The following is a 22,500-nucleotide window of genomic DNA, read 5'->3' on the forward strand; positions in this document are numbered from 1 at the left end:
AAACGATTTTCGCTGTATTACTATAGTGACTAATTCATGATACTGGAAAATGGATCAATCATATATCTCTAGGTTAACTTTTTTTTTCTATTTTTTTCATCCTGAATGTTGCTGTCGTCTGAAGGTGTTTGCCGTCCTGAAAAGTATAGTAACGGAAGGTCTCATAATTAAGGCAACAGAAGATCTTATCCTTCTCCCATACTTTATTGCCTCCAATATACAATTGTTAAAAAAAAAATTTACTACAGCAGCCACGACAATATATAGAGAATATATATGCCAAATATAGTGTTGATGGTTGCTGAAATGGCATTTTATTAACCAAGATAAAAATGATAAGAAATTCTTCTTCCTAGCTTAAACCCATTTTTATATGGGGTCGCCATTGCGAATGAGTCGTCTCCATCGATTTCTGTCCTGTGCCTCGTTCTCATTTATACCTTTCAATTCCATATCTTCCCCTACACAATCACGCCATCTCTTTCTTGGTCTTCCCTTCTTCCTTCTACCCTGCACTTCCATTTCCATCGTATGTCTTCCAACATGACGTTCCTCCCTTCGTAACAGGTGTCCATACCATCGAAGCCTTCCTTCCTGTATTTTCTTCGATATTTCAGCTATCTTTGTCGATCCTCTTATATACTCATTTCTAATCCTATCTTCCCTTGTTACTCCCGACATCCATCTCAACATTCTCATTTCTGCTACATATAATTTCTTATCATATAAAAATGATAAGAAATTAATTCAATAAATTGTCAGGATTTCCTTCTGTGATGATTAGCAAGTAGGAATAAAAGTTCAATGGAGTAAAACACATTACGAAAAATTAGAACCAAGAATAAAATCACAGAGAACAATAACTAGTTGGATTCCTAACCTCTCCAGTATCACTTCCTTCTTGTATTTTGTTTAAATAACCCTTTTACACATTTTATTTAGAACATCAGTCATTGTACCATGAAAGTCACTTGAGCAAAACGAATGAGATTATTTCAAGACCATACTTCTCTGGTAAATTAATCCTTAATTGTCTGCTGAATCATGAATAGGAAGTGATACTCTTCTGGGACGAAAATCTTACCTTGGGTATATTTATTTCAGATGAAATACGTAAAAAAAAAAAAAAATGCGACCTACAAGAAAGACTAACAATGTAAAGATAAGGAGATACAGACTGATTCGAGATCCTGACTTTCGCTTCTCAAAATAACGCGTAGTGTAAAAAAATCTACTGAGGATAAATAGCATAGGATGTTATTTTATGTCATCATGCCAATGTGTCGCTATATGATAGTTTTGTTTTCAAGTAAATCCATATGCTGTGAATCGCTGGTGACACGAGTATCTAATGCTGTGTGAGCTATTGAAACAGATTATTCGAAGCTCACAGGGTAAGACAAAAAATCTAGACATTCTGTCATGAAGTCTATCTTTTGGGTTTCCCACCTGGGACATCTGCTACCATAGTATTTTATATTTCAATAATCTTACGTGGGTTGATTTACATATTTAAGCTTCTGTCGAAGAAATTTAATTTGAATGGCCTCCAATGAAGGTAGAGAAAGAAGGAATTTGGGGTAAAAATGTATGTCTAATAAAAAAAAAAATAAGGAAAAACGAGTATGGAAATGAGGTAAAAACAAAAATTTTGCATAGAGAAGAAAAGCACCGAATAACCACTAAGGGAATTCTTTGTATAAGCTGTTTGATAATTTCTTTGTGGTTTCCATAAATCCACAGATGAAGATCCCAAGTTAACATGAAAATTTTAGGATTAAAAATAATAAGAGTGAGGGTTATGTGTAATATGGTTTCGCTAAGTAGATGCTGGGTGGCAATACTGGATGGCAATATGTCAAACTATGGCATGGAGGAATTTATATTCACCAGAATTTTGTAAATTTTGCAACATCAAAATCTCTGTTTATTACTGAATTGATTATTTGATCAGAACGATTGTAACCTTAATTCTTCGATATCGGAAGCTGTTGAAGGTTTCAGGATTTTAATAGGAATTCCTGCATCTAAAGTATGATACGATGTATATCTATAATTATCCACATTAATGAATAAAAATGTTTTTCTTTAAGCTAGCATGAACTTTAATTAAATGAAATTTCAATGTTTTCCTTGATCAAGAGGAAACGGAAGGATGAGACCTTCATGTTAATTAATTCAATATTTGTAATTAATAAAATATTTCGATAATGCTGCCAATAATCAAGTCATCCTGGTTTGCAGCATTGTCTAAATTCTTAAGCAGGAACCGTGACGCAATTAGTGCTTGCTTATTAATATCCGACTCTCCGTCGGTAATGACAGTCTGAGCTCTTCCCTCGTCAGAACAACATGGCTTCAAAGGTACTGTACGAAGAATGAAATTCTTTATGATAATTTCATCGCCATGATATCTGGAAAATTATATTAATCAGAAGAAAATATTAGACCTGTCTAAGAGCGCGCATGTGGTAATTCAGGAGTAATTTCTCATCGAAATACTGACTTCTCTAGTTTTTTTTTCTTTTTATCTTTGAACATATCAGTGGATATAGAAATTGTAGCAGTAGATCATGAAATTTAGAGTTACTGAAACCAGAACTTTTTTTTAATGCTCGATATATATACATATATTTTTCATTACAGATGAATATTCTTGCAGTATTTGCAGCTATATTTTTCCTCAGTGGTACTGCATCAACCACATTACCTTCCACGCTTTCCTACAAAACTTACAATTATGCGCCTGCCTACAGTACGTATGATTACGCACCGTTTTACAAAAAAGTTGAAGTTCCGTCTTACAGCATATATGAGGAGGTGTCTAAGAACGAGTACGACGGAACATCATACAACGAATATGAAGTGCCATTGTACACGGAAATTGAAGTACCGTCTTACAAGAAATATAAGAGCCCGACTTACAGCGATTTTGAAGATCAGACTTACAGCAAAGTAGAGATCCCTATCTTACAGTAAAAGTGAGTTCCCGAATTTCAGCAAAGTTAAGATACCTACTTACAGCAACGTTGAAATCCCGAATTACAGCAAAGTTCATGTTCCAAATTACAGCAACGTTGAAGTCCCAACTTACAGCAAAGTTGACGTATCATCAAACAGTGAAAAATACGAAGAACCTTCTTACACAGTATCTGAAATACCCTCGTCTAGTAAACATGGTGTCCTGTCTAAAAGTGAATATGAAGCACCTGCAACCAACGGTCTCGGAGCAGTGGTAAGAGAAGAATGTTGATCAAATTTATGTTTGTTTTCAGCTTTAAGTTGTCACAATAATTTAATCTAAGACAAAGAATTTTAAAAATTTGTTAATATGGCAATTATATTTCCCATACATTTTACAGTGCCATATTATCTATGGATTTTTATGTATTCATCGTTGTTTCATTATTTATGTATAAAAGTATCATTTTACATATTTTTTTTATTTACGCACATACACGCGCATACACAGATAATATATATAGTAGAATATTATATATATTATATATTATAACTTAATATATAGATAAATTATATAATTTATTGTATAATATATACATATAATTTATTTATATTATATTATATAATAATATATATATATATATACATAATATATATATATATATATACAATATATATATTATATATATATATATATATATATATTAGCTGTACATCACACACACACATATATACATATATCCCTTTTTCCACTGTTTACTGACTATTCCTCTTTTTCCTTCTGCCACAAACAAAGGCTTCCCCTCAATATGCCTTCGGTTACGGAGTCAAAGACGACTACACAGGCAGCGATTTCGGACACGAGGAGACCCGGGATGGCTACGACACCAAAGGAAGTTACTATGTTAATCTTCCCGACGGTCGCCTTCAGAAGGTGTCCTATTACGTGAGCGGTGACTCCGGCTTCGTAGCTGAGGTGACCTATGTCGGAGAAGCTCTGTATCCGGACGAGTCAACTAAAACGACATATGTCTAGGAACAACAACAAGCTGATTGCTCAACTCACGTAGGTTAATAGTTCTATTTAACAATTTCATCACACTATCATTATGTTAACTTATATTAACATCTACTGCATTTAAAAAATGATAATAAATAAAAAAGTGAATGAGTGAATGTTTTGGAGATTTTTTTCATATATCCTGAAGAATATTCGAAGAATTTAATTGATTAATTTCTGTAAGCGCTGTTTTTTATGTTGTTATTGCGCCTGCATATTGAACAGTTACAAAATATAAAGCAAAGGTGTGCGGTGACTTACAGTATCGGGTAAACTTTGAAACAAGGTAAACAATGGAGGCGCCATTGTATGAATGAATCAAAACACTAAATCTACACGAAAAGGTGCAAATGTTTACAAACATCTAACACTGTATCAATGGAGATTAATATTGTTTTCACAAAACTATGAGTATCATCATATGATCTTAAATGGTGACGTTAATCAATAAAGTATCTTTTAATAAATAGACATTGTACACTGGTTTACGTATTGTGACACCAGTTTTAGTAACCATAAATCAATGAAATAAATCAGTCATTGATTTACATTTACAAATGACAAATGAATAATGTAGTACTTAAAAAACTACCTTACACGAATAGCCAAATGCGTTGTGCATATCTCTCTGCATTTTCTTTTTGAAGTAATGGACACAGAATATATTACGATTCCTCCAGTTATACGAATGACCACTTTCGTTCCTGGAAATTTCACCGTAAATAATGCTGGGCACATCTGGAAGTGATATGTGATACAATAACGATGAATCAGCAAAAGCTGAAGTTAGCCTTGGCTACGATGCCAAAACAATAGAATGAAAGCACCGTATATGCGTTTTCACCATTGTACCTTGTGTAAGGTTAAAAAGCTCTATAACGCACAATAGCTGAAATAATATTAAATTTCATTTTGCTAAATGAAAGACTACTTTATTTTATAATTTTACGCTTTCATCGAACAAAGGGGGTAATTTTCAAAACGTTTTCACCAAATATTCATTTCAAATCATTTCTCCTTCGTGTTTCACTTTTGAATTTGATTCGAAATTTCAATGGACGCCTGGTACGTGAATACAAACATTAAGTGTATTATTATTATTATTATTATTATTATTATTATTATTATTATTATTATTATTATTATTATTATTATTATTATTATTATTATCAATTTCTCTTCTTCGTATCTAAGACCGCCTGTAATCCTTAATAGTTGACTAAAACCTAGATACTAATTAAGTGCTCAGATCGTTTCTTCAGAGAAACACACATGTATAACTTATCACGAGACATTGACAGGACTCCTTTTAAGTAAACTGAGAGCGCTAGTAGGTAATCATTCCTCTCTCTCTCTCTCTCTCTCTCTCTCTCTCTCTCTCTCTCTCTCTCTCTCTCTCTCTCTCTCTCTCTCTCTCTATACCATCGTAATTCTAAGTGCTTATGCAACATATCCAGGCTGAATCGTGATCACTCAAAAAAGGATTTGAATCTTTGGAGCTGTTTTTTATACTTTGTTAAGATGAAGTGAGACTAACAATAAACAACTTTTTGTTTCATTAATCATTAACAGTATATAAAAAAGGTCAGAGATAACTGCCATAATAATAAAATCACATACTGCGATGACATGTGAAAATTTGACAATTATATTGTGAATACCAAAAGAGGGGTAAAACATGAAAATACAAGAATAATATTTTAGAGAGAGAGAGAGAGAGAGAGAGAGAGAGAGAGAGAGAGAGAGAGAGAGAGAGAGAGTATATAAGATCAAACCTTTGTATGTCTTGTTTCTGAGTCGAAATCAAATGACTAGTGATTTTCACCAAAGGTAGAAGAAATTGAACCACAGCACCCAGTAACTTGAGAATTATCAAGTAATTACTTCACCTTTGATACGATGACAATAAATCATTGAAAACGTTTTAGAAACCTCGCTGAGAAGGAGATGGCAACGAACATAAACCTAATTCTTGACCCCGATCCGATCACCCAAGGGGAAATCTTCGAAGTTTAAGAAAGTGAACTGAAGCGGGACGCGGACATGTAACCAAGAGAAATTAAATTTATCGGCAAATAGGAATTGGTAAGATGGAGAGCAATGAGGAATCATTTGCTCAGATTATTTACTTTTTTATGTAAATCGAACGTAAAACCCCACGGGCATTTCTATAGAAGTATTTATTTCATCATCATTTACCTAATTGTCATAATAAATATTAAGCATATTTTTATACATTCCGTAACCACTTAAAACATCCGACTGTTACAATTGGAAAGTAATTATAAAATATGAAACATATATTTTTCATCTCAAATTATCACTATTTCTAAAAACATAATTTCGCATTTGTGTGATGTATCTCCTTTTTAGAATATTCATACACAATGTTTTCAGATGTGGGATAAAAAAACAAATTACTTCATTATTATTATTTACTGATATTGATAATAATAAATAAGAAAAAAAAACTATGTATTTAAGTACCGAAACCTATCTATTTTAAATACATATTGAGATCGCGCTTACTTTACTACATTCAGCAAAGTCACACATATTAAATAATAATGACTACAGTAGGCATCAGAGTGATAATTTCCCTTAGGCGTACCCAGGCTTCGGGGCGGGTTTGTATCCTCCGGAGGGCTGATACTGAGGGTACTGAGCCTCTCCTTGGTAGGAGACTTCGGCCACATACCCAGAGTCACCGTTGACGTAGTAAGTGACCTTCTGCAAACGGCCGTCGGGAAGCTGCGCGTAATAAGTTCCCTTGGTGTCGTAGCCATCTCGAGCCTCCTGGTGTCCGAAGTCGTTTCCTGAGTAGTCGTCCTTCACGGCGTAGTTGAAGTCGTACTTAGCAGGGCCCTGAGTGCAATGCATAGAAAGGAATGGAAATTAGTAAGACAATATCACTTAGCCCTAAATGTGAACTGATCAGATGAACATCATTTGTAGTTTAATATTTCACTTGAAAGTAAGAGGTGGTAAAAAAGATTACATAGGAATGAAAAACGAGCACAAAAATATCTATTTAAATTGAGTTTACTTTCTGAAGTGACAAAGTTCTAATTTTCCCTTACCGCTGGAGCCGGAGCATTATATGAAAGAGAGGGTGCTCCATACGAAGGTGCAGGAGCTCGATAAGATGGCGGAGAATCAGCAAGAGCGGAAGTGACAGCTAGAACAGCCAAAAGGGATGACTGGAAATGCAAGTGGTTTGTTGTAAGCACTGAACAGATAACCATAATATTAAATGAAATAAAAACTGCTGAGTCTAAAGGGCTGCAATTTGCTGTGTTTGATGATTGGAGGGTGGATGATCAACAAGAAATTTGCAACCCTATATATAGATTAGAAGTTTTTCAGATCTAAGGGCGGACAGAAAAAGTGCAGACAGAATGAGTGCGGACGGACAGAAAAAGCAATCCCAATAGCTTTATTTTACAGGAAATCAAAAAGGATTGTTGGACTATACTTTGTTTTGAAAAAATAAGTAACCGTGATTTTGTTTCAGTAATTGTCATATTATATATATATATATATATATAGTATATATATATATATATATATATATATATATATATATATATATATATATATATATATATTATATATATATATATGGATATATATATATAATATATATATATATATATATATATATGGATATGGATATATATATATATATATATATATATATATATATATATATATATATATATATATATATATATATATATAATATCATATATATATATATATATATATATATATATATATATATATATAGCAGCATTCAGCCGCGTCCCCAAACAAACACATCACAAAGGGCCATATTTATTAATAAGAGGACGTTTCGCACATTATCTATGTGCATCTCAATCTGCAAGAATAACATAAAATACGTTAAAGTTTACAATAAAATATTTTTTTATAAAAAACATAGTTGAGAAAAAACAAATTGACAAAAATTAGAATTAATATAAATTAAAAGATATAGTAAAAAAGGAACCAGTTCTCACCAAACCATCCACAGGCGAAGGAGAACTGGTTCCTTTTTTACTATATACCTTTTAATTTGTATTAATTTTAATATTTGTCAATTTTTTCCTCAACTATGATTTTTTTTATAAAAAAATAATTTTTTGTGAACTTTAACATATTCTATGTTATTCTTGCAGATTGAGGATGCACATAGATAATGTGCGAAACGTCTCTTATTAATAAATATGGCCCTTTTTGATGTGCTTGTTGGACCCTGCTGAATGCTGTTTAATATCTTCTTCTGGAATACTTATATATATATATATATATATATATATATATATATATATATATATATATATATATATATATATATATATATATATATATACGTATATATATGTGTGTGTGTGTGTGTGTGTGTGTAATTTCTACTAACAAATGAGGGCTTCTAGATGACCGGAGACAACCTTCATAATGTTAGATGCTTCATGTATCTTCGGTATGTCATTCACTTCTGACCTGGAAGTACTTTTGGGGACTTTACTTTTCCATTTAGCTTCCACACCATCGATCTAACTGTTCCTTTGTTTTCCTCACCCTCTCTCTATATCCTAATTCAACAAACCTTACATTAACTTATCCATTCTGGATACAACTCAAATCACCTTGATCCACCCTTTCGGCACATTACCATTACTCTTCCATTCCTATTCAGCATTCATACTTCACTTGCATTAGAGAAAATTAGTTCAGGAATCCTTTCATGCCTCCCACCTTCTCATGAACCGGCTGGGCAAGTCTCTTCCGAAACCTTGCAAAATCGAGGATATCTTCCTTGATTCGTCTATTCCGTGACTTTTCTCCCTTTTTACCTTGCCATTTTCCAATACATAAACTTCCAGATACCGAGACAAAATCTATATTACTATCACTGTGGCCATCTCCCCGGTTTCCATTTTCACTCTGCATCTCAGCCTTACATATCATTTCATGGTCTACTCTCGTAAACACCTTCAAGCATCAACTAAGGATCTAGAAAAGAGCGACAGAAGTATTAATCCTCTTACCTTGAAAGCCATGTTCACGTAAGCAGAAGACAAAAGCAAGTGCCTCATTTAAAAGATGCGACCAGTATTTATAGGGACATTGTCTTCTGAGCGTTTATCATTTCGCCCGAAGGAAACCATGACGCAACTGCACTGATTTGAGAAAGCAGACTGACCACAGGTAAAAGGAGTAATTTTGTTGGGTAATTTGTAGCATTCCGCGCTAAGTGGTCAGGAAAAAACTTGACCCTGAATATTCCACAGAAGTCTATTCTTAGACAGAAAAAAAAGCACTTTTTTTGTTTTTATATGGTCTTTCAGACATTATTACTTGATTTTTCGGATATTTTTATTTCTATTTATCCGCAATTTAATTGCAAAATAGAAAACTATTATCTTCCCCAAGTAACCAATGATATTTTTGCATTTTGACGAGAAGAATCAGAGAGCAGTAATAAGTTCATGGAATTTATTCAGAAACGTAAATATTCTACACAACTTGAAATGCTCCAACGTACAGTTTATGTTGTAGTAGTTATCAAAGAATTAGGGTGTTTTAACAAACACAACGAAATAATGTTTATTAGTAATAAAGACATGTACAGACATGCATATAAGATTGTTAAACATATACCATATTGAACCTCTTTAATCTTTACTGGACAATTTACTAATCCTTTCTCTGTGTACCGCTTTTACCTGTTCAAAATACGTTCTAAGATTTCATTAAGATCTGGTAACCTCCATAATTACGAATATATCTTTATCAACATTAATGCTGATATAAACCAAGTAATTTTTGCATAATCTTATTCGTCCATGCACAGTATTCTGTTTATTAATGTGCTTATAAACGTTTAACAATAGATTATATATATATATATATATATATATATATATATATATATATTATATATATATATATATATATATATATATATATATATATATATATATATATATATTATATATATATATATATATATATATATATATATATATAATATATATATATCATATATATATATATATATATATATATATATATATATATATATATATATATATATATATATATGTATGTGTGTGTGTGTGTGTGCGCGCGCGCGCGTTTGTGTGTGCTTGTTTGTGTGTATAATGTAACATATATGCATATATATGAATTAAATTTATATCTCTTTGGTGCTGCAAAGTCAGTTTATGAGTGAAATACTATGACTTATCTTTCAGATAGTTTTTTATTTTTTTGTGTGTGACTGTTACAAGCGTAGAATGAGAAATTATTTAGATACCGCCTCAAGAGTCTTGTTTGTGAAGGAAAGAAATATCATCAAGTGTCTCATCTGGAAGAGGCAATTCTTATCAATACTTACTGAAGTTCTCTGATACTATTTTTGTTAGTCTAAATGAAACCTTCAGGTCACAACACTGATTTGGCAAAGTAGAATAAAGTAAAATGAAGGTTGTGGTCATGTGTGTGTGCGTGCGCGTGTGACTTTATGTGTCATAGGGTGTCTGTGTTACCGTGACATGACCACAACCTTCATTTTAGGTAAACATTTGTTCCCAGGATCATAGTTCCAATGCGGGAACAATGAAATATCTAACTCTCTTGCTACTTTAGTGCGATTAAACATTTTCCAATATGCAATCATATATCTTCGTTTGGGTCTGCCAAGTGCTAATAATACCCCAAAAAATCAAACTATAAATTTGTTACCAATTTTCTGCTCTTCTAATCCAGGAGACTATGGCAGAAGTCCAATAAATTGTGAGAATAAGGACATTTTCCATGCGTGTGATCAATTGCTTGCCATTAGGCTGCATTTTTCTCAGTCTGAATGAAAAGTCCATTTGACCCCCAAAACACACCCAAGGCTATAACCAATTTTTGGGCACCCTTGCATTATGGCAGAAATGACATTTATGTTGAAAATGCGGTCATTTTCCATGCATAGTAATCAACTGCTTGCCATTAGGCTGCATCTCTCTCAGTTGGAAGGAAAAGTAAGTCTGATAGACCCCCAAAAATCACCCAGGACTTACCACTTCGGCCATTTTTTGACATCCATGCAGTATGACCGAATTGCAATGAATTGAACAAATTTTGACATTTTCCTTGCATAGTGGTCAATGGCTTGCCATTCAGCTGCATTTTTCTCAGATGGAAGGAAAAGTCAGTACGACCGTAAAAACACCCTAGCTTTCTATTTAGGCCATTTCCGGGCACCACTGCAATATAGCCAAATTGTAATCAGTTGTGCCATTAGGCTACATTTTTCTAAGTTTAAAAGATAATTCCGTTTGACTCCAAAAACCCCCAAGGCTATAGGGCAATACTTGGGCACCCTTGCAATATGGCCGAATCGCAGTCAGTTGTGCAAATGTAGAATATTTTCCTTGCATAGTGATCAATTGCTTGCCATTAGGCTGCATTTTTCACGATTTGAATGAAAAGCCCATCTGACCTCAAAAAACAAAGAGCAATTTTTGGGCACCCCTGCAATATGGTCAATTTGCAATCACTTATGCAGATGTAGCAGTTTTCAATGCGTAGATAAATTGTTTGCAATTAGGTTGCATTTTCCTCAGTTTGAAGGAAAAGTCCGTTTGACCCCAAAATAAAAAAGCCTATGTTATAGTATATAGCATTACCATACGAATGTGGCCATTTTTCATGAATAGTGATCAATTGCTTGCCATTAGGCTGCATTTTTCTCTGTTTGAAGGAAGAGTCCGTTTGACCCCCGAAATCTCCATTCGGGGCATTTGTGGGCATCCCTGCAATATGGCCGAATTGCAATCAGTTGTACAAATGTGGTCATTCTCCATGCATGGTGATCAGTAGCTTACCATTAGACTTCATTTTTCTTAGTTTGAAGAAAAAGTCCTTTTGACCCCGAAAAACACCCAAGGCCTTATCATTCGGGCCATTTTTTGACAATCCTACAATAATGCAGAATTGTATTCAATTGTGCACATAGTCATTTTCAGTGTATAATGATCAATTGCTTGCCATTAGGTAGCATTTTTCTCATTGTGAAGAAAAAAAAAACACCGTTTGAGCCATTTTTTGGGCACTCCTGCAATATGGCAGAATTGCAGTCAATTGCAAATGCGGTTATTTTCCAATTGGTTGCCATCAGGCTGCATTTTTCTCAGTCGGAAGGAAAAGTCAATTTGACCTCTAAGCCCTACCCTGTAAACGGGGCCATTTTCCTTGCATAGATATCAATTGCTTGCTTTTAGGCTGCATTTTTCTAAGTTGGAAGGAAAGTCCGTTTGACCACCCAAAACACCGTTCAAACCCGTTTTCGGGTAACCCTGCAATATGGTCGAATTGCAATCTATTGTGTACGTGTGACCATTTTCCAATGATAGTGATCAATTGCTTGCTATTAAACGCGCTTAGAATTCGGGCTATTTATCTGCGAGCAATTGTGCAAATGTGATAATTTTCCATGCATAGCGATCAATTGGTGCCAATAGGCCGCATTTTCGTCAGTTTTGATAACTATTTTTATTACATAAGTATGAAATATGGCTACTCACATAAGTTGTATGTAGCTACAAAATCGCACATGCAATGAATGCTCAGTTTCGTAGTAATATATTTTCTATCTGTTTTTTACTGAATTTCTCCATCCATATTTCTCTTAATAACCTTGCAATGTTACATGAATGGCTAGCCTTGCTTATGGTGTGACATAGAAGGATTTTCAAGTAAAAGGTGTATACATTATTCTGATGTAAAATCCTTTTATATATTTTAGTGTAATTTAATTAAGCTGTTACAATGTACATAGAATAACAATTAAAATGCAGTAACAAGAATTGATATTCATGTTTGTGTTTGGTGGATAGTTAGCAATTAGTTAAAAAAAAATTGTCTTGAAACTATTAAATTTCTAGGGCTTTGTGAAGGAGAGAGCCTCAACATTTTCGTATAAATTCTAGTATTTTAATTCAGAAAATGGGAAATAAGTAAATAGAAAAATGTAATTCACCTACAAATGACTGAATAATTTGATTTGTAAATGTGTAAAACAGTAGTGAAACTCATGCCATCCTCAGTAATCTGGGAATTAGTTGTAGCTGAGGTGCAGTGAATATCACACTCAACAGACTATAATCTAAATACTAAAGCGCCAAGTGAGTTTCAGTTTTTTCGCTTACACTGGGTATAAGCCTAGAAACTACTTTGTTATTATTGTCTTTGTGTTTGTTGTTGTGAGGGCTAGGAAAGGCCTATGGAAGAACCTAAAAAGGTCTGAAAAAGGTGTTTAGCGTTGAGTTAAAGATACAGGAATTTTAGGATAGGTTATTTATGATTTATTTATTAGAATGAAAATGTCGAAAATAAATAATGTGTATGTTAAACAGTACAGGAAAATTATTTCTAATAAAACGTAGCGTACTTATTTTAAATTTCATTGGTGAAACAAGGTTCTATTTGGCTGTAGATTTTAGCACGTTTTAATTTATTTGGAGTACTGAATGTAAGCTATGTGTCTGTTCATATGTTTCTACTTATAACTGAGAATGTGTGAACGTATTTAACTTGTTTCCTTTTTATTTTATCCTACGTTAAGGTAGGAATATAATGTTCACAACTTATGCATGAGGGGAAATTCTTGCACGTGTCCCAAGTTAACTGGTGGTCGGATCACGCCTTGTTTTTTTATTATTTCTGTTAGGGCTTTATGTTATGTAAAGCCTCACAGTTTACGGAAGGATTTCATGAGAAATGAAAAATCGATTTCAACAGGTAACAATAATTCCTGCATTTGAAATAAAAACTATTCGCCTTGGTCATAATTGGGCGATTAACATACTAAAAAAAGTAAAAGATACTAGAGGAAAAACAAATATATTACCCATCATTGATAAGAACGCCTTTTTTATGAATTGAGGTTCCGGAACTTCCCTGGAGCGGTATTACGGAGATTCAATTTTGGCAATGGCTTCAAAGGAAATTAAAAGTAGTTGCGACTAAAGCATCAATGAAAAGCCAAGGAGAAATATTCCCTCTATAATGATGAGATGGTCAACTGCACTGATGTTTTGGGCATTTTTCCTTTACGGTGATGATATTTAAACAGTAAAATTTATTATCATTATAATAGCCAAATTTTAATAAATAATTTGTTGACTGTAAGCGCCACATTATTTCATAGGAAACGAGATAAAATTTTATTCGTCTAATACTTTTATGGTATCCACTCAAAATTTTCGGTAAAAAAAATTAGTAAATATTCAATAACATTTTTATTGGACTTCATTACACGCAAAGCCTGGAATCGATTTATCTTTTAACATTCACTAAATCAAACCACATCAACAAATAAGATGACAACTAGGCGTATCACATCAATCATTTCCCTTAAGAATACCCAGGCTTAGGGGCCGGTTTGTATCCTCCGGAGGACTGATACTGAGGGTACTGAGCCTCTCCTTGGTAGGAGACTTCGGCCACGTACCCAGAGTCGCCGTTGACGTAGTAAGTGACCTTCTGCAGACGGCCGTCGGGAAGCTGCGCGTAATAAGTTCCCTTGGTGTCGTAGCCATCTCGAGCCTCCTGGTGTCCGAAGTCGTTTCCAGAGTAGTCGTCCTTCACGGCGTAGTTGAAGTTGTACTTAGCAGGACCCTGAGTAAGAAAAACAAAATTATATATAGCACACAAAAAGTAATATATATATATATATATATATATATATATATATATATATATATATATATATATATATATATATATATACACACATATATCCTTATTGAAGACTTAAATAAATATTGTCAATGAATGGCTCGACTGAAGTTTGCTTTGCAGTTCTCCATTTCATTTGAAAGCTGAAGGAACATAACAAGATTTTATAGAAGTCAAGATTGTTTTCAAGATTATCTTTGTAGGACGTATATATTTTCTGAAGTGACATTACTTTCCACTCTTTTGCTATTTACTTACTGTTGGAGCTGAAGTTCCATAAGCAGGAGCTGGAGCATTATGAGAAGGAGAGGGCGCTTTGTAGGTAGGAGCTGGAGCATTATAAGACGGAGGAGGCGCTCCATAGGAAGGAACGGGAGGTCGATAAGACGGGGGAGAATCGGCGAAAACTGAAGTGACTGCAAAAGCAGCCAAAATAATTGTCTGAAAAGGACAATGTGACATTCTAAGGTTAACTAAGGAAATAGGCAGATGTCAGTAAGTAAATTCGCAATGCAAATACGAACAAAAATATCTATAGCAAGAGGCCTGTGATATTGAAAAACAGGTGGTGGAAAGATTCTCAAAATGACATTATTCAACGATATCTTTCATTCTTTTTCTCCAGACAAACAATAATAGCTAATAATTTATAAAGGAAACACAGGAATAAATAGGGAAACTAAGAAATAAAACATTGCACAACTTGTCATATTTGTGCAACTGTCATTTGCACCTCTAGGACCTTTCCCTTCGTATTGTTAGCAGAACGATTCCCCTTAACTGCTCAACCAACACTTAATTCCTGACTAAACAAAGGTCATAAGGTCACAGTTCTTTATACCAAATTACGTCAGTTCACTCACCTCCCTGTGCATTTTGTCTCCTCTTTCAAACGGGATATGTTTCAGTATATTTGGCTATCAATCACGACTTTGAACGCATATTAGATACCTTCCATTTCGGCACGTTTTATACATCAATCAACGCAGCCAGCCTGGTACACTCTTGTCATCCATCACAAGTCTTCATGCTATATAACATAATCCTTTCTCATCTCATTCTCTCCTTATAACAATATATCTTTTAACGAGTTTGACTGATTTCTTCACTCTACTCCATTTTAAGATTATGCCTTCACTGTCTACAAAAATTACGCGAAATCGTACGATGTTTGCAGTACACGTTACAGAACAACCCTACGGCTCCTTTTCCAACGGAACAGTCGACAGAGAAACCGCCTCCCTTACCTTCAGTGTCATGTCTGTGTCACCGATGGGGAACAGCAAGTGCCTCGTCTGGAAGATTCAGCAGGCATTTATATGTCTCTGAAAGACTCAGCTGTTCCCCTGACGTTTATTTTCTTTGACTGAAGGAAGATGGGATGAGGTAGGGTGGGGAGGGGGCTGGTGATAATTATGTCATTTATCTGGTCTGAGAAAGCAAAATGACCACCGGCAAAAAGAGCAGTTATGTTGAGTAATCTAGAACATTCCTCGTAAAGTGAAGATTAAGTAAAATAGTTGACCTTGCTTCTGTCAAAAAAACGTTCTTAGAGATGATGATTGTTACGTATTTTCACTGATTTTTTCCTTTCCGCTCTTCTTTTACTGTGTTGTTGTATCTCACTACCCTTTTAATGGCGTTCTTTAACTTCAAATGGATGTAGCCCAGTTAAATGAAAATTAGCCACTTCGCCATTTTGTACATTTATTTTTCCTTTTACTACAAGCTACTCTTATTATCGATGTAATTTTTCTGATTAATATAACATTACGTTTATTATTATCTGAAACGATGAGAGTATACAGTAAAAATATTGGTGATTCATATTTTCTATACTGTATTGTCAATAATCTCTTGAGCATGTTTTCTGGACAATTGGTCATTTCAGCCCAGCTGTTAAAGGGAGAATGTATCGACATCGTTTCTTTTTTTCTTTACTATACATTATCTCTCTCTAGTCATCACTTTATAGAAGAAACTGCATAACGTTGAAAAAAAAGTTTTTTTACTACTTTTACAGTGGTAGTAAGCAGCATTGCCTCGAGAACTCTACACTAAGGAGTGCCAATAGCTAGCAATTCTAAAATGCCGTGTCCCAAGGCAGAGGAGTGCCAAGTGGAAAACTGTGAAAAACCTTGGGGATGGAGACGCCCTTCAATGGCAGATGAGCCTTTGCCTTTAATGCCGAGAATGTGGTCGGCCTTTGTAGTGTTACTAAGAAGTATCTCCTTCAGTTGCTACCGCAGAAATGACCGCTGGCCACCACTGTTTCATTGGCTTGTTTCACAAAAATAAATAAATAAATAAATAAAATAAAATAAAATAAAGACCGGTAATCTGCTTCAAAAATGAATAATATTTGAAGAATGACTTCAAACAATTACCGTATCAAAGGGTGGTGTCAGACATTACTCGTTGTATTTATAGTTAACAAACTGTATGCTCTTATAATAATTTTAGTAATGGATAAGACTGATTTAACGGTAGTTTTCGAACCCTTGCAATACTCTTGGCATCGATAGAACTATCGGTTGCTTAACAGTCTCATTTTAGTAATGTTAGCATTAATTTGAGCCAAACCCTAATATCCACTAGTATTACTTGATATTATTAAATCATAAATAACAATGCAATTAATTCTAGTCTTATGAGAATGAAATAGAATTAAACTGGGCACGCGATTGGCTTGCAGTGCCACATTGCACCTCTTTCAGATCATATTTCACGGCAATTAGAGAGCTTCTGAAACATTCACTTTATTCAAAGTTCCGTCATTTGATATATATTTTTTTGGGCTGAAAAGAGAATCGGCAATTGCCGGAGATTTTAATCGCATATGTATTAAGAATTATGTCTTTCCTTGAATCAGTCATTTGAATAATTGGGGAATATCTACAAAATCCGATAAATAATTTACATGTGTCCGAATTATGAATAAGAAATTAAACACTTTTTTCACTGAAAATATGAAAAAGGAAAAAATTGTAGGTGACTGATGTTAAATTATTCCATCTTAGATCAGTCATGAAATCGAAAAAAAAAAAAAAAAACTACTAATTACGGTTTCTATTGGTGTTCCCGGTGGCAATAATTAAACATAGATTTATTGATTCACATGAAACTTTGATTCAAAGCAAACGAAATGGCAATTTTAGTTGCATTAATACAATGAGAGCCTTCGAAAATAACGGACTACAGCCCAAGTCAACAACCAGTCGGTTCTCTCCAAGCAATAGTGGTAAATTTATTATAATAGTAATGAGACTTTATTTTGTTTTGCTACTGAGCTATGTACCCCTTCATCACCAAGGGTCCCCAAATTGCGTTTGAAGTAATTCAACGTAATTTCTGCCGTCTGCATAATTATGTTGACCGCTTTAAACAGGAAGATCATCGAGGGCTAAGATCTAATTCTGGGTTCTTTGGAAGAAATTTGATTACCATTGAAGTTAAGTGCTTGAGGTTGATACAAGAACGTCTCGGGATTGTAAACCTCATCCTGAGCTAAAAAACTCCCACTAGTAAGGTCTTGTTTCCTTAAAAGCTCCATCCCTCTCTATTGTCGCTGGGTACAGACCCACCTTTGGTTATTTTCATAAAGACCTAAATAAAAAAAATTAATAGTTTCCCTCAACATTAGTGACAGTGGAGAATAGTTCTACTAGAAATCAAAGGCAACTGACAAGGTAAATATCAGGGTCAACAGGCTAGGATCTAAATACCACAACGGAATCAGTTTTATGTTTAATGAACATAGTAATTTGAGAATAATTAGACCTTGAAACGTTCAAAAAGTCTATCTAAACCGAAATTATGCCTTGAAATACGGAATTAATCTTGCAATACTGAAAGATGCACATATTCGGAAAAGTGGAAGTTCCTCAGAGAAAAATGCAGGTTTTCAACGTCTTCGAAAAATCTCTGAAACTCTAAACTTGTGACCTACCAGGCTTTATCTTTCATAGTTACCGATGATCATAAATATGTAACCTTTACTTTTCTGAATCATAGAGGCTTATTTCTGTACACTATGGATTGCTGCAATAAGGATAAACTGTTTCAGAAAAATTTCGTTTTATTGTAGCAGTACGCTCCAAGCGGTCAATAAGACTGACCAAATTTAGTAATATCTACCAAATACAACATCAGAAATATACTAGTCTTCATAACCACATTATACACTTGCATTTTGGAAATTATTTTCTTTTTGTATGGAGTAATATCTCGTTCGTTACGAAAATATGCTATAGTTTTTAATATTTTCTCATTTCGAAGATATAAACTGTGTATAACTACATTGTTAATACTAATTATAAAACATTTCTTAGGGGTAAATGCAGGAAAAAGGCATATAACAATGTGAAATTTCAAATACAAATGTTATTTTGATTATGAATATAGATATTCTATTACAATAATTTCCATTATAAATAATAATTTGTTGAGTCAGTTTTACAATTTATTTTCCTTGAATATCCTTTCAGTAAGTTAGGCATTGGGCTTGGATTCTGTCACGATACTTCATACAGGAACAGTGATGCTTATCAAATTCATTTAAGGATTTCAATACCCTCATATTATATTACCAGCCAAAAGTCTCAATTAATTCCAAGAAAGGGACGTGTTAACATGAATATACTATTTAATATATACTTTTGCATTATATATTTTTGCACTCACAGAGGCATTTTATTTAACTACCTATGTCATTTTACCATGACCGTGGTTATGTTTAAGGTAATAAGGCAACATTAAATATTATGAATATTATTTTATATTTGTTTTCATGCATCTATGTATATTACTATTATCAGTATAATAGTATATAATATATATATAATTATATATATATAATACAATATATATATATATTATATATATGTGTGTGTGTGTGTGTGTGTGTGTGTGTGTGTATAAGACAAAAACGTACATTCAAAGATAACATACTTATTTACAAACATATCAATACTCGTTAACAATAAAGACAACCAACCGATTCAGATCAAACGTTTCCCTTAAGTGTAACCAGGCTTAGGGGCGGGATTGTATCCTCCGGAGGGCTGATACTGAGGGTACTGAGCCTGTTCATCGGAGGAGATTTCGGCCACGTACCCAGAGTCGCCGTTGACGTATTAAGTGACCTTCTGCAGTCTGCCGTCGGGAAGCTGCGAGTAATAAGTTCCCTTGGTGTCGTAGCCATCTTGAGCCTCTTTGTGTTCGAAGTCTTTTCCTGAGTAGTCGTCCTCACGGCGTAGTTGAAGTCGTACGTGCTGGACTCTGGTTAAATAATAATAATAATAATAATAATAATAATAATAATAATAATAATAATAATAATAATAATAATAATAATAATATCTATAATAACAACAATGTCCAGATAAATACTGCTGCTTTGCTGTTAAATTTCAGGGGATAAGATACAGTATCAAGAAAGAATTTTTTCTTGTAAAAATCATTTTTTATTTACAGCTGAAGCTGGAGCATTATAAGAGGGAGAAGATGCTCCATATGAAGGAGCAGGAGCTATAAGAAGGTGGAACATCAGCAATGACACAAGCAACTGCTAAAGCAGCCACGAAGATTGCCTGGAAAGATTAATTCAGCAGTGTAGTTTGTCAATACAGGATCTGTTTCATTGCAGGTAAATATAAAAAAAATCATGTAATGATATCTAAATTTGTTCATTTACATATCGAACATTAACTACACACACACACAAACACACACAGACACACAGACACACAGACACAAACACAAACACACACACACACACATACAACACACACACACACATATATATATATATATATATAATATATATATATATATATATATATATATATATTATATATATATATATATATATATATATATATATATTGTACATATGATGTATGTTTATGATGTCAAGAACTAATAGATAATGATAAGTAAGTAAAGAGAACTTCATCAATGTTCAGAAAGGTATTTCATCAGAATAAGGCTTTTAAAAACAACTGAATCAGGTATGGAATCCTGTTTAAAACTTTAATAACGAAACCCGTAACCTCACAGTTCTTTCATGCACCGACAATAGAATAATCATCATTGAAGTGAAGAAATGCTTCAAAGGTGAAATATCATTCTCACCTTAAGAGCCATGTCTGTGCAAACAGGAGAGATAAAAGCAAGTGCTCCAGATGAAAGAAATCTGAGTTATTTATATATCTAGGGAGCTCACTTTGCCTGAGGGAACCGTGACGTCACAGAATGACCATCAGCACAATAAGTGGGTTAATTCATTAGTCTGGAGCAATCTCTGCAAAGTGAGGAGAAATATTTTGACCTTGAGTATTAGTGAAAAAATTCACGTCTGCAATTTAATTGTAATTTCGAAATGAAGTATATTATTCAACATTACAGGCCATAATTTTAGAGAGAGAGAGAGAGAGAGAGAGAGAGAGAGAGAGAGAGAGAGAGAGAGAGAGAGAGAGAGAGAACCTGAACGGTTCAGTATGTGGTTATGATCAGGAGATAAACATTGAAGTGAGTTATCATTTGTTTTACCATATTTTTTTAATCCGTTTCTGTTCTTAAAAAGTTTTCTAGACAAGAACTCTTCGAGTTTATATCATTAAATGTCTATTAATCAGAAAAACAATTTCTCCTGTTAAAATTTTCTCTAAATTAGTGTTTTGTGAATTATAAACACATCAATAAAAATAATAAAATGACTTACTTCGACCTCTTTCGTTAATTTATAATCATCACAAAATTGCCATAGATGTCGTAGGACTGTATCGTGAGTTAACGAAATCATGACGACTGTTAAAAAGTTAGGTTTATTAACGCGTTTACGAGCTCTGGTCAGCAGTAGTTTCCATATCCACCATTCTTAAATTTTTATTTTTTTATTATGGAACCTGCAACAATGTGTAACTTTATGTAAAATTTTATATAACCTTCAAATTATACCTGAACCTTTTCAAAGTATTTGCAAGTTCATTCGTGGACAACCAGCAAAATTGACCTACCCAGTCTTTTTTCATATCTTCACGTAATTTATTAAACTTATTAGTTTGTCCATAATATGAATTTATCATCACAATCACTCTCTTTTCTTATAAATGATTTCAGATCCAGAATGCTAAAGGATGAGCTGAAAACTTACGAATCCTTCAGTATTTTTTGTAGGGATTATTCACGAATTGAGCGCTTAAGGTACAAATCCCATAATGTATTTTAGATTATCCAAACAGAGTTCTCTTTTAGTGTTTAGGGTTAGAAGAACTCTGAACTCTTTCTTCGCATATTTTTTTTAACAATACAAATATTGTGGCTTTAACTTTTCATTATTCATAGTTTTATTTTTATTAATGTTGCCGTAGTCCTGTTTATGTTCGAGGTAATAGAATTCATACATGATGTTGAAGCAAATGAATCAGAAATAATTAAGAGAATTTTCAGATATCTGCAGCTAATGTCCGAGGATAATATTTGAGTGATGGTGTCTTCTTTATATCACAAAGGTTTCATTCATTCTTGATATTAAGCACTATCCGGTCGTAAGGAAAATCTTATTATAGTTTTAATGATTTCCTATTTCGAAGAAATAAACTGTCTATAACCACATGATACATAATTATCATAACATATATTTCTGAGATAAATGCAGGGAAGAAATGGCATTTGGCAACTTGAAATTTCATCTTTCTTATTGCAAGCGAAGGGAAGCCTTCATGAAAACGGACGCA

General features: G+C 33.5%; 3 protein-coding genes across 3 annotated transcripts in view; 1 reads left to right on the top strand and 2 right to left on the bottom strand.

The window, feature by feature from the left end:
- Positions 1 to 4,050, top strand: part of LOC135218750 (uncharacterized) — an 8,134-nt gene extending 4,084 nt beyond the window's left edge. Inside the window, exons 3-4 of the mRNA XM_064255200.1 lie at positions 2,960 to 3,235; positions 3,758 to 4,050. Of these exons, the coding sequence (XP_064111270.1) occupies positions 2,960 to 3,235; positions 3,758 to 3,997 (516 nt within the window). The 3' untranslated portion in view covers positions 3,998 to 4,050. The remainder of the gene's footprint in view (positions 1 to 2,959; positions 3,236 to 3,757) is intronic.
- A 2,415-nt stretch (positions 4,051 to 6,465) lies between these two features.
- On the bottom strand, positions 6,466 to 9,116 carry LOC135219266 (pro-resilin-like). The gene is made up of 3 exons (XM_064255894.1): positions 9,076 to 9,116; positions 7,102 to 7,221; positions 6,466 to 6,886 (listed from the first exon to the last, which is right to left on the bottom strand). Exons 1-3 carry the CDS (start codon positions 9,085 to 9,087, stop codon positions 6,623 to 6,625), a joined length of 396 nt encoding a protein of 131 aa, XP_064111964.1. The 5' UTR covers positions 9,088 to 9,116; the 3' UTR covers positions 6,466 to 6,622.
- Positions 9,117 to 14,303: 5,187 nt separating this feature from the next.
- Positions 14,304 to 16,157, bottom strand: LOC135219262 (pro-resilin-like). Its single transcript, XM_064255891.1, has 3 exons — positions 16,009 to 16,157; positions 15,020 to 15,202; positions 14,304 to 14,701 (listed from the first exon to the last, which is right to left on the bottom strand). Exons 1-3 carry the CDS (start codon positions 16,018 to 16,020, stop codon positions 14,438 to 14,440), a joined length of 459 nt encoding a protein of 152 aa, XP_064111961.1. The 5' UTR covers positions 16,021 to 16,157; the 3' UTR covers positions 14,304 to 14,437.
- Positions 16,158 to 22,500: the final 6,343 nt, after the last annotated feature.

This window comes from Macrobrachium nipponense, chromosome 1, assembly GCF_015104395.2.
Source record: "Macrobrachium nipponense isolate FS-2020 chromosome 1, ASM1510439v2, whole genome shotgun sequence".
Taxonomy (NCBI): Eukaryota; Metazoa; Arthropoda; class Malacostraca; order Decapoda; family Palaemonidae; genus Macrobrachium; species Macrobrachium nipponense.

What these genes read in the sequence shown, in the direction of transcription:
- LOC135219266 (XM_064255894.1), bottom strand. An exon ending in ATAATGCTCCGGCTCCAGCG is followed by an intron (nt 6,887 to 7,101) that starts GTAAGGGAAAAT and finishes CATTGCACTCAG; the next exon opens with GGCCCTGCTAAGTACGACTT.
- LOC135219262 (XM_064255891.1), bottom strand. An exon ending in ATGGAACTTCAGCTCCAACA is followed by an intron (nt 14,702 to 15,019) that starts GTAAGTAAATAG and finishes TTTCTTACTCAG; the next exon opens with GGTCCTGCTAAGTACAACTT.